Source organism: Muntiacus reevesi, chromosome 2 (genome assembly GCF_963930625.1).
Source record: "Muntiacus reevesi chromosome 2, mMunRee1.1, whole genome shotgun sequence".
Classification (NCBI taxonomy): Eukaryota; Metazoa; Chordata; class Mammalia; order Artiodactyla; family Cervidae; genus Muntiacus; species Muntiacus reevesi.
Window position 1 is genome coordinate 182,738,950 of NC_089250.1, and position 16,340 is coordinate 182,755,289.

General features: G+C 54.6%; 1 protein-coding gene across 2 annotated transcripts in view; it reads right to left on the bottom strand.

Annotated features, from left to right (window-relative positions):
- The window catches only part of SRL (sarcalumenin), a 37,317-nt gene extending 25,249 nt beyond the window's left edge, over positions 1 to 12,068 (bottom strand). The window contains exon 1 of one of the 2 annotated variants that reach the window (XM_065924220.1): positions 11,944 to 12,068. In XM_065924220.1, the coding sequence (XP_065780292.1) occupies positions 11,944 to 12,004 (61 nt within the window). In that variant the 5' untranslated portion in view covers positions 12,005 to 12,068. The remainder of the gene's footprint in view (positions 1 to 11,943) is intronic. The other variant, XM_065924223.1, reaches the window with a different exon arrangement.
- Positions 12,069 to 16,340: the final 4,272 nt, after the last annotated feature.

The following is a 16,340-nucleotide window of genomic DNA, read 5'->3' on the forward strand; positions in this document are numbered from 1 at the left end:
GAAAGCTGTTTAAAAAATAAAGCATCTGCAATTCTTTTCTTTCTCCAAAACTTTAGTTGAACCTTTGGTCTACCTTCAAAATCTCTCCTCAACCTAATCCTCAATCTTACTGTTTCCCCCTCAACAGCTCTGACCCCCCTGCCCCACCCCTCCAGCAGCGCCGCCAGCCCAGGACCCAGGTAGGCAGGCACTGTCATCTCTCACCTGGATTATGGAACAGCCCCTCCCTGAGCCCCATGCCCTCCTCTGCACACACCCTCTGAGCCCTGTTCCCCATCACCCATTTCTGTCTGCTTTGCTCTTCTGGGAGCACCAGGCCCCCCCTGGCCTCCCTCTGCTGTGCTTTCAGCTGGGGATGCTCCCCGCACTGCCTGGCTATCTCCCATCCTCCCCTGAGTCCTGGCTCCTTATCACCTTCTCTCTGAGGTCTCCCTGGCCACCCTGCTGAGGCTGTCTCCCAACCTTCTGTCCCCTCTTTCCACCCTAGTCTCTCTTTCTTCACTGCACCTATAAAAGTCTAAAAGACCAGATAACTTACTTATCTGACTGCCTGGTTATCAGAGATTGTATGTCCTGGCATCTAGAACAGCCATTGGATGGAAGGATATATGGATGGATGGACAGATGAATGGATGCATGGATGGATGGATGGATGGATGGGAGGAGAGGATAGGTGAATGGTGGCAAAATGTAAGGCCTGCCCACAAATCAGAAAGTTCAAAGTTCCAGAAGAGAGGAGTTCATAACCAGGATTCAGAACCAGAGAAGCACGCATGGGTGGAGGCACTTAACTGGCCTATTACTTGGTGATCAAAGGGTCCTAGGAGTAGCTGCCAATGTGGATTCCTGAATATAAAGATCCTCCCCTCAAAGACAGAGCAGGTAATTGAAGGGAGTGGCAGGCAGGAAGAGAGAACTTTCGTCCTGGCAGCGGAGGCTCAGTGCCAGGCAGGGATGTGGACCCCAGGAGCTTATTGCAGGAGCGCCTGGGGCAGGGGTAGGGCATTTGGGTGTAAACTGGATTCACTGGTGAGCATTTCTAGAAAGGGGAGGGGACCCTGGAGACTTTCCCCCCACCTCTTCGTCCCTCCAGAGTCAGGACAAACCACAGAGCTGCAACCACCAGCTTCCAGAGTTGGCTGACAACCCACTCTCTGGGTTGGGGACCCCTAACTCCACCCCGAGGAGACCCAGATACATTGTAGATGGGGGCTCCTTCCAGTGAGGGGAGCATAGGAGGCTGAGAAGTGAATCCCTCATGGATGGCGGTGGAGGGTCACCCAAACATTCCTTCTGCATGTGACGTCTGCTGAGTATTAGGAGGGCCCCCCATCCTGCTCCTCTCTGGCCACCCCCACCGCTGGAGACAGTGCAGAGCTGGGATGCAGGCACTCCTGAGGGAGTTTGCTGGTTCTCAGTTCTCTCTGCCTCTCTCCATCACACAACAGGCCGCCAGGAACCAGACCCCTGCCCTCCAGATGCGCCAATTCCAACTCTCTCTGTACCTGGGCATACATGACTGACCACAGGGAGCTGGAAAATCCTCCCCATGGTCCTCCCCAGGACCACCACTAGGCGAGACACTGCTCCTGAAATCCCCTATCGCCGGCCAGCTGTCCATCTATTCATTCAACACACTCACCCTGGGAGTGTCCACAGAGCTCCATATTAGCCTTTGGGGACAACTGTGTGGGCCATGGGACTGGAGAGGGGTCCAAGGAAACAGGTGTGACAACCTGGGAGACAGATGAGAACTGCCCAGAGCCAGCAACAAGGGAACTTCTGGTGGTCCAGTGGGTAAGACTCTGTGCTCCCAATGCATGGCGGCCTGGGTTCGATCCCTGGTCAGGAAACAACAAGATCCCAAATGCCGCAACTAAGAGTTCCCATGCCACAATCAAAGATCCTGTGTGTTGCAGCGAAGACAGAAGACCCTGTGTGACCCAGCTAAGACCTGGTGCAGCTATTAATAAACAAATAAATAAGTAAGTATTAAAAAGAGAGAGCGTTCCGTCTAGAATCTCAGGATGTGACATTATTTGGACATAAGGTCTGTGCAGAGGTGATTAGTCAAGATAAGTTCATATGGGATTAGAGTGGACCCTGAGTCCAAGACTGGTGTCCTTATAAGAGGGGGAGGAGACACACAAAGGACAGGCCGTGTGAGGACACAGGCAGAGATCAGGGAGACACACCCAGTAGCCAGGGAAGGCCTAGGCCTGCTGGACCCGTCAGAAGCTGGAAGAGGCAGGAAGGAATCTCGCCTGGAGCCTCAGAGGGAGCGCGCCCTGCTCACCCCTCGACTTCGGACTTCCAGCCTGCCAACTGGGAGAAAATGGATTTCTGTTTTTTGATGTATACTACCATGTGTGGAGGGGCCTCCCCGGTGGCTCAGCAGTAAAGAATCCACCTGCAATGCAGGAGATGCAGGAGACATGGATTCGATCCCTGGGTTGGGATGATCCCCTGGAGGAGGGCATGCCAACCCATTCCAGTATTCTTGTCTGGAGACTCCCAGAGACAGAGGAGCCTGGCTGGCTACAGTCCATAGGGTCTGCAAATAGTCGGACGTGATCGAAGCAACTTAGCACACACATGCACACATGCACCACGTGTGAAATGGAGAGCCGGTGGGAATTTGTAGTATGACTCAGGAAACTCAAACCGGGACTCTGTCGCAACCTGGAGGACTGGGATGATGTGAGAGGCGGGAGGGAGGCTTAGGAGGGAGGGGACATGTGTATACCTGTGGCTGGTTCATGTTGATGTATAGTAGAAACCACCACGATACTGCAAAGCAATTATCCTTCAATTAAAACAAATTCTCTCTTATTTGAAGTCACTTAGTTTGAGGTCATTTGTTACAGCAGCCCAGGAAATTAATACAAGAACCAACACCCAAGCCGGCCCTACAAAAGCCTCCCAGCCCCTCTGAGGCTACACTGGTCATGCTTCCTAGCCCCGGGGCCCCGTCCCTGCTCCCACTTACTCTGCAAGCTCTGGCCACTTATTTTTAGCCCCAATTACACCTGCCTTATATGGCTCCATGCTCTTATCACCAACAGGGACAGCCTGCCCTCCCAGTCTGTAAGCTCCCTGAGGACAGAATCCGAGGATATCCACAGCGCCAAGAAGGGGCGGGTGTGCTGCTGATGAGATCCTCTGAGTTGCTCGAGTTTCATGATATTCGAGGAAACCAGAGGCAGGTGTCAAACTACAGGAATACTGTTCGCAGTGAGGGCCTGTAATCGCTGTCACAGCCCTTCTAACCTTAAAAAGTATCTGAGATTGAAAAACATCCTAAGCATCCGATAGCCGCTTTCTTATTTTAGTCATGTAACAACCCCATGCTGTAAATAGGGCGAGTATTATTCCACTTCTACAAGCAGAGCCAACAGGTGCCGAGATGGTAAGGGGCTCGCTGGTGAACTGTGACGATGCCAGGGCTTGCTCTGTCCTCGAATCTCAGAGTGCATGCCGCCCCCGCCCCCAGGCACCCTCGTGGGCAGCCTCAGGGGAGGGAGGTCTGGGTGGAGAGGACACCGGCCTAACTACCCACTCCAAAACGAAACTCAGGCAGGAAGAGACAGGAGAAAGAGGCGGATTCGCCGCTAGACTTCTGTTCCTGGGACCCCTGGGACCCAGGCTTCATCTTCTGGGAGCTGAGGCCAGGATGGGCTCCCCCAGGTCACTGCGAGAGCTGTGACCCCTCCCGATGTTTCCAGACCCCTTCCTGGGTCCCAGGGAGTGTTCCTGGTGTCTTCAACCTCCTGGGCTAAGCTAGAGAAACAAATGGTCTTCTATTGCCTGACCCTTGATTAATAAAGCGTAGAAGGAAGTTCGGGAAAAAGCAAGTAACCAGCAATGGCTGGAAGTGTCTCTGGCGGGGGCAGTGTGGATATACAGGGCAGGCACCCATGGAATCAGAAGTGTTTGGGGGACCTAGAGATCAAGGCAATGGCTTTGTGTTAACCTATTGCCATCTAGGGAAAACTCTATGGGAGGCAACTGCACTGGACAAGGTCCTAACTGAATGGCCACTTGGAGGAGAACCAGGGGAGGCAGGTTTGGCAGCGGCCTGGGTGGGGGGGAGGGAGGGAGGGGGCTCCCACACCCCAGGGCTCCCCCTGGCCTGGTTCTGGGCGGGGCTCCCAGTGCAACCCTCTTCCTGCGGGCCCCAAACTCCAGGCCAGACTTTGCCTGCACCTGTTTGAGCTCAGAATGCAGTCCCTGCTCTAGAAGGATCCAAAAATATCTGAGAGGGAAGGGAAGGGGAGGAGCTTACTGGAAGGGGAGGGGCTAGAGCATGCTGAGGGCTTAGGGAGACAGCGGCTTGGCTCAGCATTCAAGGCCCTTTCCAGGGGGCTCCAGCCCATCAGGGTGGTCTGGTCTCCCTAAACGGGAGCCCCACGTTCTAGCCAGAGCTGTCTTCATCCTGTTCCTGCCAGCACCACGGTCCGAGCTTCCCCGCTCCTGGCTCTGATTCCCCAGCTCCAGATGGTCCCCCGCCCCACCCCCTCTCTGCCTGCACGAGTCATCTTCTCCTTCATCAGACATTGCTAACTGCCTCCAGTGAGCCCAGCGCTGTGCTAAGGGTCAGCGATGGAGCGGTGAGCAAGTTAAACGAACGCACAGCCCCGTCCTCTTGGAGCTGACAGCCGAGCAATCGTCGCCTTCTTTCCAGTGTAGCTGAAACCCTGCCCTTCCATGAGGCCAGACCTCCAGCCCTCCTCTGAACTCCAAACAGAGCTGCCCGGAGTGTTAGTTACATCTTTTTTTTCAGTGCGTGTCATCTCCCCAAATAGAAGGCAGTGCCTCAGGGCAGGGGCATAACCCGTTCCTGCCAGTACAGCGTGGCCAGCCTGGACGTCACAATGGGCACGGCCTGGCTTCTGGGCTAGAGAGCTGGGCCTTTCCAAGAGGGACCCCTGCCTGCCTAATCGTTCCTGCCTCGCTCTTCCAGCCCCGACCCTGTGCGATTACCCAGCCCTGCCCTTCCTCCCCTCTTCCTGCTGTGTCTGAATCCATGTTGCAGCCTCATGCCTCTTGCTGATCACATACAGCCCATCACCCCGAATCATGTGTCCAGCCTGATTCCCGACCCAGGGCCACACTGCTTGTTTCTTCAGGGGGCTGTGCTGAGCCTTCCTCCCCAGGGTTGGCCACATAGTCTGCAACGTCCTGTGCCCTTGAGCACTCTGAGCTGACAGAAGACTCGAGGTCAAGGGCCCTCAAGGTTGTGGAAGACAAGGACCCCAAGGGCCAGAGGAGAAAAGTCTCTTCTTATCACTTAACAGCCTTGCCATGAACATGGGGAGCCTGCCCGCCCTGGGCCAATGTCCCACCCGAAATCCTTCTGGGTCCCGGCTTGGGAGCTGGACAGAGCAACAGCGACTGTGCCTTCCTATGGTCCCAACGACGTGGTCCCAGAAAGGACAGGCTCCTGGGACGGCACCAGGCAGGAGCTGTCCGCCAGCCCCGTGGTCTCGTGGGCTTCAGAACTGGGCACACCCACCACCAGCCTGGGGCTTTCCAGGCAGCTCAGCAGCAAAGAATCTGCCGGCCAGTGCAAGAGACCCAGGAGACACGAGTTCAACCCGAGTCGGGAAGATCTCCTAGAGGAGGAAATGGCAACCCACTCCAGTACGCTTGCCTGGGAGATCCCATGGACAGAGGAACCGGACAGAGGAGACTGGTGGGCTACAGTCCCTGGGGTTGCAAAGAGTCAGATGTGACTCAGTGACTACACAACAACAACGACACCAGTCTTCCCTCAACTCCAGCCGGGGAAGAGCTGGAGGGCGGCAGAGGCAGATGCTGTAGGCCCTGCCGGGGGTGTGAATGGCGGACCTAACAGCTCAAGCATTTTAAGAGCAGACTCCACCACCCCAGCTCCTCACCCTGAGGACGGGCAGCTCAGGAAAGGCTGACCTGGAGCTCTCTAAGGGGACAAGGAAGTGACAGGGGCAGGCATGTGCCCACGCCGGAGGGTGCCTGGGACCCTGACTCTAAACAAATCCGTCTTCATGGCTGGAGAGCGATGAGGCTGAAATCAAATGGGACGGGATGTCCCTGAGCCCCGAGAAAGATACATCCCAGGTGACACAGACCAGGAAACGGATGTCTCCAGAAACTCAGTGCAAATGAAAACTGACCCATCCCATTGCCGAATTATGCTACCCCCTTTACCTCCTGCTGAAGACAGCAAGGCTGGGGGTGAGCGGCGGGTGGGTCCTCTAACCAGGGAGCAAGTCCTACAGCTGTGGCCACCGTGGCCCCGGTCCACTCCCTGTCTCCCTCCTTCGGGGTCAGGTAGAGGAAGCCCTGCTCTACAGCTCAGGATTGGGAACTATCTGTTGCCTCAACACCGTGACTAGGGACTAGGGTAAGACCTTGCCCACCAAATCCATGAGATATTCCGTGTTAGAGATTCATTCCTTGAGCTAAAATCTTCTCACTCCTTTCAAACAAAAAGTGACTTGGGAAAGTGAAAGTTTAGGCCATTAGTCCTTGCTGGAATGAGTTTCAGGGCACGTCTCATGGGGACAAAGCAGGGTCAGTGTCCGGGGAGAGAAGGGAACCTCCAAGGAGAGAAGGAAACGGACAGGGCAGAGGCAGGCGTCTGAAGCCATGTGTGTGAGTCCAGAAGGCTCCTGAGAAGGCAGGTGAGGAAGGTGGGTGGGTCTCTGAGGGCCCTGGCCGCCCAGAGCAGATCCTGAATTCCCTCAGCCCCAAATCAGTCTTGCCAATGGGCCAGGGAGCCGCGGAGGGAGGCCTTGCAGCCACCTGGAAAACACCCAGAGGAAACCTGAGCCCAGCTGCCTCTGGGCCCCGTGCCCTGCACCGTGCCCTGCGCCAGCTTCCCCCAAAGTAACGGTCCCTGCAGAACCGAACACTGCGCTTCCCGGGAGCAGGTCGGTGTGTGTCTGTGGAATGAACACCTTGGGACAGAGCTTGGCGTCGGGTTTTGCCCCCTTCTCTGCAGCATCTGAAGGCTCGAGAGGGCTGGTTCACCAATAGCGCGAGACCAACATTTGCTGTGACGAAAATGCTGATTCACTGGCCACCTCCTGGCCTCATCTCAGCTGGACTGGAGACCTGGCTCTGGTCTGGGCCCTGGTGTTTGATCCCACACATCTCAGGACCACTGGCCTCCTTTTCTACCTCAAGGGGTTCTTGGTCAGCTCTGACTGGTTCTTCCCCTCCACGGCCCTCACCCCGCTCTGTAGCAATCCCCTGTTGTAGACCAGGATCCTCACTTCCTCGTTGAACTCTCTGGTGGGCACAGGCACTACTGAGTGAACCTCGAGTGCGTGGGGGGCCCCTCTGCGGTCCCCCCTCAAACCCCCTCGGACCTGTCCACCTCATTCTCAAACTCTGATACCTACCCCATCCCCCAGTTCATCAACCCTTCCCGCGCCTGTACATCCTCCCCGTCAACCCAGGAACATACCGCCTCCTCTGCAGACTCAGCCACCCCACCTTCTCTCACGGTTCTCTAGCTCTTATAGACTTAATGTTGAAAGTCTCTCCCAGTGAACATGCCTCCACATCCTCACTGAGTGACCAGTCCACAGCCTCCTGGTGTCCAAGCCAACGCCTCACCTTCCCCAGCCTCTCCGTGGGACTCACAGCCTCTGCAGGAAGCACCCTGTCCTCCGCTGCCAGGTCACGCCTCTGCCTGGATCTCGTCCCGTCTTCCTGAAATCCATTTATCTTCTTCCTCTTCCTACTCCCCGGGGACTGGTCCTGGACTCTCTTCTTTTTCTCTCTCTGCAGCAGCATCCTTGGTGATCTCACAGCCTTGCCCTCATCTTTTCCCAAACTAGCCTCATTTCTGGATCCCCAGACCCGACTTTCCTCCTAAGCTAACCATCTGCATCCAGGCGTTCTCCCAGGACCCAGAATTCATAATGATTTCAGGTGACCTTTTAAATTCGGTTCTTTTACAATCCTGATCTCTTCTCATTTTTCTGGCAAGGTTCTGCCTGCAGTGGCCTACACGAAACCCTCGGGGGCTCCTTCCTGCTCAGCTCACCAGGCTGAGGGGTCCAGCAGATTTTTCCCCAGCATCAATCTGGGGGGGCCTGCAGTGGGGCCTGCCCTCCAGTCCATCCCTCTCCCTCGCCAGAGTACACATCATCCCAGCTTGGTCTACTCCTCCCTACAAACAACTGCCAGACATACTTTTCCAACCCCCCCACCACCACCCCATGATTACTTGGCACCCACAGAACAAAGCCCACTCCTCAGCCCAGTTCCCCTCACTCTGGCCCCAATCCAGCCTCCCGGATCCTCCACAACCCCCCCACACCCTTCCTCCCCGTGACCCTCCTGGGTCTCGCCTGAGCCCCACCTTCCCTGATGCATGAATGTGCTCATCCCTGCTTTTCCTCGGCATTCTCTTCTGAACCCTATGCTTCTTAAGGCCCATCTCAGACAGTCCCTCACCTGGAAGACATTTCCTGTCCACTCAAACCCACTTCCATCCACCCCACCCCATTTACCTGGACTTCCCTAAGTACCACGTGTGTCTTCTTTGTGTGTGCATAGCCACAAGGGGGAGGACGCCCTATCTCCCCCAACCCTGGACTGTAAGCGTGCCAAGCACAAAATGCCTATCTGCATTCCCTCGGCACCATACCTACGAACCAGCTGGTACACACTAGATCCGGGATGATTTAAGGGAGGTGTTTGAAAGAAATCCTCGAGCAGTATTTAAATGGAAGGGATGGTGAGTCTGGCTTTAGATTGGATTTGGAGTAGAGGGGTGCACCCCATAGTGGCAGACCCCATTCACCCCCCCTCTTCCAGCTACACCCCTCCTTCCATATCAGAAGGCATCGTATCTATGCCCTGTCCTGATCCCTCAGCCCAGGTTAACAGAGGAACAGTCCACAAGGATCAGGCTCCCTCCTGGCCACCACACCTGAGTGAGTGCCCAAAGGCCAGGTGGATGTAGCCAGCCTCACCGGACCCCACTCTGGTCCAGGATTCCAGCTCTGGCCCTTGAGCAGTGTGAGCTTCACTGCCACACCCACGTGGGAGGCAAAGCCCAAATTTCCCAAACCGCAGTCCCACAGGCCACCAGGCTCGGTGCCCACATCGGGGGGCTGCATCCACTGAGCAGATCCAGACTAGCGCCTTATGCACCCGATGTGGGAAGTGGTGGATCACCTGCTCCCCACGGCTCGTCCAGCGGCACCGAGCCAGGAGCTGGAGACCTCACTGGGGACACAGCTTGTGGCAGGGGGAGATGCTGGAGAGGTTTCTGGAGTCTACTCCCTCCCCAGGACCCCCCAACTCATGACCTTCTTTCCGAGCCCTCTCCATAGTTGCATCATGGCACCTGGGGTACCCTGCTGAGGGGCTGTGAAAACAACTTCCTTCTGGGTGGGAGAGGAAATATCACAAAGGGGTTCCTGAGAGACATCCATTGCTCTTGGAGGGCCTTGGGAGTCCCAGCATGCACCAACCTCTCACCATTGGGATGGCAGGGTGGGGCCAGAGCAGACGGGGTGAGTTTGCAATCCAGGGCTGGGCTGGAGGAAGTAGAGAAGCAGACTCAGACCCCCTGTCATCCCTCAATCTCTGCCTCCAGCAGGTAACAGGAAGCAAGGCTGTCCTGAATTCAGCCTAACAAACATCAGCAGTTTAAGCCCAAAGAAATGTGCTCCCAGCACCCCCATTCCCACATGCTCTCTGGGGAGTCAAAGTTCAAAGGCATTGGTCTTGCCCTGTACCCCAAGGCAGCCACGCGTGGCCCCACACCCACAGGCAGAGGAACTGGGGTGTCCAAGCAGGACTGCAGAAAGAAGGGCCAAAGGAGGCCAGGAACTACTGGGTGGGCTGAGACCGGCCCTGGCCCGGCGTATCTGACCTGACTCACTCTCTGACCTTGACAACGGTTCTTTCCTCTGGTTTTTGCTCGCTCACCTGGACCATGAGCAGACTGAGTAAACCCTCTCGGGGCTGTTTTCCTCTGTCCTCAAGCAGGCTTGACCCCAGGCCAGGTCCCCAAGACAAAGAGGAGGACACTGGCGGTTCCAAAGGACTGGAGTGGATTGGGGGTCGGGGAGGCTGTGGAGCCCATCACCCTGGTGCAGAGGACAACGGGAGCAAGGAGGGCAAACAAGAAGGAAGGGCGGCTCTGCAGGGTCCCCCCAGGAAGCAGGAAGGGGGCTTAGAAAGAAGGCTGTGCCTGCCACCAGGGAAGGGTGAGCGACACGGGGCTGGAAATGAGGATTCGGCACGGGGGTGGGAAGTTCAGGAGCAAAGCTGTGCCTGTGGGCATGGTGGCATTTACTGGTAGCATACTCTACAGGCAAGCCAACCGGTAGAAAGGATTGTCATTATGGGGTGGGGGAAGCCACTCATGGAATCCCCTATGCCGGATCGCAGGAGGAAGCCATCTGGGGTTTACAATCTGCAACTGGGGGTTAGGAAGCCCACCACTGTGAAGAATGCACAGCATAAGCCATGAGCAGCGGGGAGGAGGGCGGGGACCCCGCACACGAGTGGGCAGGCCAGGGCCGAGGGGGGCGCACACCGCAGAGTCCAGGAAGGAAAAGACTCCAAAGAATCTTTGCAGAAAGCACCTGCCTGCCTCCTTTCGCAGTGGCAAGGTCCCCCAACAGGACCTGTGGGACATTCCAGATGTCCAGTTCCCTTGGTGGGAGAAAAGATAAAGGATGTCCCTAAAAGGCTAAAAGTTCCTGGGGCGGCAGCATGGAAGCCACGGAGCTGGCAGCTGGGGCTGGGCGGCGCAGGGGAGAGGGCGGCAGTGGCTCCCGGGCTCGGGCTCCGATTACACGGCTGTTTCCATACTTAGCCGCCTGACAGCCGCTTGGAATCCTCGCCACCCCGGCCACTGCAGCCCCACGAAGCCCAAATTAAACTCAAGGGCAGACAAGGGCAGGGCCCAGCCGCACATGCGAGGCCGGAGCCCCCCGCCTCAGTCTCCAGCCCCCGAGGGACTGGCTTCTGCTCCTGCCTGCCACGGGATCCCCTGTCTGCGTCTAAGACCTCAAGAAAGAGAACCCCCAAGGCCCCACGGTCCCCAGAGCAGATGAAACCTACAGTTGTCATGAAAAGGCAAAGCAGGACTCTTGGACTTCTGCGGGGTCCCCAGGGCACCCCTGAAGCATCTTGGAGGGGCACTCAGCCCCAGGAATCTCAGAACAGAGGTGGCAACATGCTCCGGTGCCCCCTCCATACCTATAAATAGCCCCCAAGCTGTAACCAGAGCCACCGCCTCCGCCACACGAAGTGCTGAGATGTCACAGGAAAACCGCAGCACGCGGGCCCCAGCCCCCTTCCAGTGAAGCCCCCGGCCCAGCCCAGCTCCACTCCAGACTGGGTCCCAGTCCTCCTCTGAATCGTGCCCAATTTGGTTTCCAGCTCCCCGCTCCAATCCCGCCCAAACTGAGCCCCGCTCTCTCCCATTGTTCCTAAGCCAAGCCCCCTGCCACCCGCCCTCACTCATGCAAAGCCAGGCACCCCTCCATCTCCACCAGGTGGGAGGGTCAATTCAGTGACCTCCAGGGGTTCCCTCCACCTCCAAGAGCAGGGTCTTCTGTCCGCCTAGGAGGTTCCAGTACGAACTCTTGGGTTCTTCTTCTCCTACCACCTACCGGCCGGCCCTTCTCCCCGGCCCCCTGCTCGGGCCTTGCACCTGCCTGCACCTCTCAGGTCACGGCTTCCGCTCCCTCTGGCCTCCTCCTCACGGGCCTCCTCCCCACGGGCCCCCTGACTGCTCTCAGGTCTCCGCACCCAGCGCCTTCTCAGTGAGACCAGCCGGGAGGCAAAGGGCTGCCCAGCTCCAGGAGCCACGGAAGCCTCATCCTCCGTCCACCGCCCGAGCCCCCCCACCCCACAGGAAAGAGAAAACCTCGGGGGCACGTGGGGTCACAGGCTGCCCGGCCGACCGGCAGGGGGTCGTACCTGCCTGTCCTGGGAGCAGGAGCGAGGCCACGAAGCAGCAGAGCAGGACCAGCGCCCTCATGGTGACTGCCAAGAGAGCCCAGCTGCTCCGGGCCTCTATTTATAGGGCAGGTGGCGGCGGGGGCGGGCGGCAGGGTCACACAGTCACCAGGGCAACTGGGCAGACGTGATGGGCCAGCAGCACGGACCCCGGAGGCCGCGGAGGCTGCTCTGCGCCTGCAGCGCCAGCTGCCACAGGGAAGGCAAGGCCCGGCTGACTCCTCTCCCGCAGCGGCGCCAGGGTCACGTGGCAGGGGTCGCAGGGTGGGGGGGGCAGTGTATAGCAGAGCAAAAGTGGGGTGTCCTTTTGGGTCAGGTCTGGGAGTCAGGGCTTGAGTCTTCTCAGCATCTGCAATCACGGGAGCCGAAGTCCGTGTAAGCAGTGACTTTCACACGCCTCGGCTTTGTGGACCAAGGGCCTATTAGACAACAGCCACTGACACACATCTGAGCCCCTCTCCGAAGGTCAGGAGGGCAGAGCTTTGATGGTCAGTTGAGGAAAGCCCCCGACATCTGACCTTTGAGGTCGATGGTGAGGAGCCTCGGCTTCCCCAGGCCCTGGAAGAGGCAGAATGCTGATGGTAGGGAAAAGGTATGTCGGATGCTGTGTGGTCGGGCAGAGCCTGGATGGACCAGTCCCCGTCCAGCAGCGCTTCTGCAACACGCTACTTGATGCACTTTTCCTGGGGGGACGTGACGACCCCCTGAAAGCCAGCTCTAGAAGGGGTGGCGTTGGCTGGTCCTGCTGGGGATGGCGTCCCTGTGGGAGTGACCGTTGGCCATGGGGGAAAGGACGAAAGTCTGGGTGGCATCTTTCATGCACTTCCATTTAAAACAGTTTTATCAGACACAATGGCTACACAGCAAACAATGTATTCAAAGTGTACAATTCGATATATCTTCACACATGTACAGAACCACAATCAAAATGACAAACGGATTTCCCACTCTCGAATTGTCCTCACGTTCATTACAGTCCCTCCCTCTTACCCCCTCCTACCTGCCCTCCAGGGCTTCCCAGGTGACGCTACTGGTAAAGAACACGCCTGCCAGTGCAGGAGACGTTTAAGAGACACAGGTTCCATCCCTGGGTCGGGAAGATCCCCTGGAGGAGGGCACGGCAACCCACTCCAGTATTCTTGCCTAAAGAATCCTACAGGACAGAGGATTCTAGCAGGCTACAGTCCACTGGGTCGCAAAGAGTCGGACATGACTGAAGCGACTTAGCATGCATGCATGCCTACCCCTTCCCAGGCAACCACTGATCTGATTCCTACCACTATACATTAGTTTGCATTTCCTAGATTTTGATATAAATGGAATCATCCCATCTGCGTTCTTTTTTATCTGGCTTCATTTACATAGTATAATGATACTGAGACATTTTCACATTGTAGCCCATATGAATAGTTGACTCCTTTTGATTCTGAGTTGTATTTCGTGGCCTGGATGGACCCCAATTTGTTATCCATCACCTGTTGAGAGACTTTCGGCTTTCAAAGCTTCCATAAACATCTATATACAATTCAATACGACATGCACTTTCGTTTCGCTTGGGTAAATACCTAGGAGTTGGGCTTTGCTGGCAGTCCAGTGGTTAAGACTCCAGGCTTCTACCTCAGGGGTCACGGGTTTGATCCCTGGTCAGGGAACTAAGATCCCACATGCCGCACAGCACGGCAAAAAAAAATTTTTTTATTCTTTTCCATTATATGTTATTACAAGATATTGAGCACAGTTCCCTGTGCTATACAGTAGGTCCTTGGTGGTTATCTATTTTATATATAGTAGTGCATATACGTTCATCTCAAACTCTTTAATTCACTCCTCTTCGCCTTAACTTTTTTCTAAGATGATCATGTTTTATAATCCCACCACCAGTTACTCCACATCCTTACCAATATTTGGTATGGTCTGTTTCTCAAATTTTAGTGATTCTTATAGGTGTGTAGTGATATCACATTGTAGTTTTAATTTGCACCTTCCTAACAACTAATGATATTAAGCATGTTCCCGTGTATCTGTATCTGTCATCCACTTCTTTGGTGCATCTGTGATGAAGTGCCTATTCAAATATTTCCCCATTTTTTATGTCTTCTGGAGACAATCCTTTATCAGATACATCATTAGTAAATATTCCCTATCCAAGTCTGCAACTTATCTTTTCATTTATATGTGTATTTTAAAGAGCAGAAATGCTTAATTTTTATAAAGTCCAATTGATCAATGTATTATTTTATGAATTACACCTTTGGTGTCATACTTAAGAACTCTTTGCCTAACCCAAGGTCATAAAGATTTTTTCCTGTTTTCTCCAGAAGTACAGTAGTTTCAGGTTTTACATTTCTAGCTATAATCCATTTTCTGCTTTTTTTTTTTTTTAATATGATGCAAGACTAGACCAAACTTTAGATTTTAGCAAATGGATATCCAGTTATTCCAGCACTGTTTGTGAAAAGGACTTTCCTGAAGTGTGAAAGTGTTAGTTGCTCAGTCATGTCCAGCTCTTTGCAGCCTCATGGACTGTAGCCCCCAGGCTCCTCTGTCCATGGGATTCTCCAGGCAAGAATACTGGAGTGGGTTGGCATTCACTTCTCCAGGGAATCTTCCCGACCCAGAGATCAAACTCAGGTCTCCCACACTGCAGGCAGATTCTATACCATCTTATCAACCCTGAATTGCCTTTGCATCTTTTTTTTTAAAAAGCAACTGACTATATATGTGGACACCTTGGTGGTCCAGTAGTTAGAACTCCACACTTCCATTTCTTTTTCTTTTTTCCACATTTCCACTTCAAGGGGCACAAGTTCCATCGCTGGTAAGGAAACTAGGATCTCACATGCCAAACAACTTGGACAAAAAAAAAAAAGGTTTTTTATTTTTAAAATTGACCATATATGTAAGAATCTATTTCTGGACTATATCCTGTTACACTGAGCTATATGTCTGTCCCTTCACTAATACCTCACTATCTTGATCACCGTGGCTTCCTAATAAATCTTGAAAATAGGTAGTATGAATTCTCCAACTTTGATATTCTTTTTTAAAGTCATTTTGACTATTCTACATGAATTTGGGGATCAGCCTGTCAGCTGTTTTTTAAAAGTCTTCTTGGAGTTTAACTGAATTATGATCAACCTGTAGACTGGTTTGAAGAGAACTGATAAGGTATCAATTGCAACGGGTTGTGTGTCAACCTGACTAGGTCATGACACCACGTTGTTGGTCAAACAACAGTGTAGATATTGCTGTGCAAGTGCTTTTCAGACACGCTTAACATTTAAATCTTCAGCCGTGGACTTCCCACTTCCCTGGTGGTCCAATGGTTAAGAATCCGCCTGACAAGGCAGGGGACATGGGTTCGATCCCCGACCTGGGGAACATTCCATATGCCGAGGGGCAACTAAGCCCATGCCCCACAACTACTGATCCCGCATGCCCTAGAGCCTGTGATCCACAACTAGAAAAGCCACCTCAATGAGAAGCCCGCTCACTGCAACTAGAGAGTTTCCCCCACTCACGGCAAGTAGAGAAAGCCTGCACACAGCAATGAACACCCAACACAGCCAAACATAAATAAATTAATAATTTTAAAATAATTAAATCCCCGGCCTGAGTCAAGCAGATCACCCTCTCTAATGTGAGTGGGTCTAACCCAATCAGTTGATGGCTTTAAACAGCAAGACTGAGGTCCCGCGATGGGAAGGGAGTTCTGCCTTCAGACTGCGACGTCCACGCACCTGACTTCCAGCTACTGCCCTTCCCAGGGATTTCTAACTTTCTGGCTCCCTCTGTAAACACAGATCCCATTGGCTGTTTCTCAGGAGACCCTGACTGACACACCAACATTAAGTCTTCCAACCCATGTTCATGGCTGGGGAGCTGGGGGGGGGGGGGCCTCCTTGTGAGGGAGGGGGCCTCGTTTGGTCATGGGAGAGAAAAGGACATCTGAACCAAGGAGGCGCCCGCTCCACCGGGGGCTTTGAGGGATGAAAGGTGGATGTCACCACCTCACAGAGGAGCCCGAGGCTCTGGGCTGAAGGGACTTGTTCAGGGTCACCAGCTAGGAACAGAGCTGCTGGGCTTGAGCCCAAATCTGCCCACCTCACAAACCCGGTGCTTCTCCCATCAACCAAGTGAGCGGCATCCATGGTGGGGGAAATGAGTTAGCACGTCAGGGAAGGGGTGGAAGGCAGGAGTGCGGTGTGGCACATGGGGAAGAGAGAGAGGGTCAGAGAAACCAGAGGAACCCCAGTCAAGCAGACAGGGAGGGTGAGCCCAGTTCTGCTTAAAGGGTTGACTGGGTCTGATTTAAAGATGCCCTGTTTGCGCTCAAACAGGTCCTTGTACACCCAGCC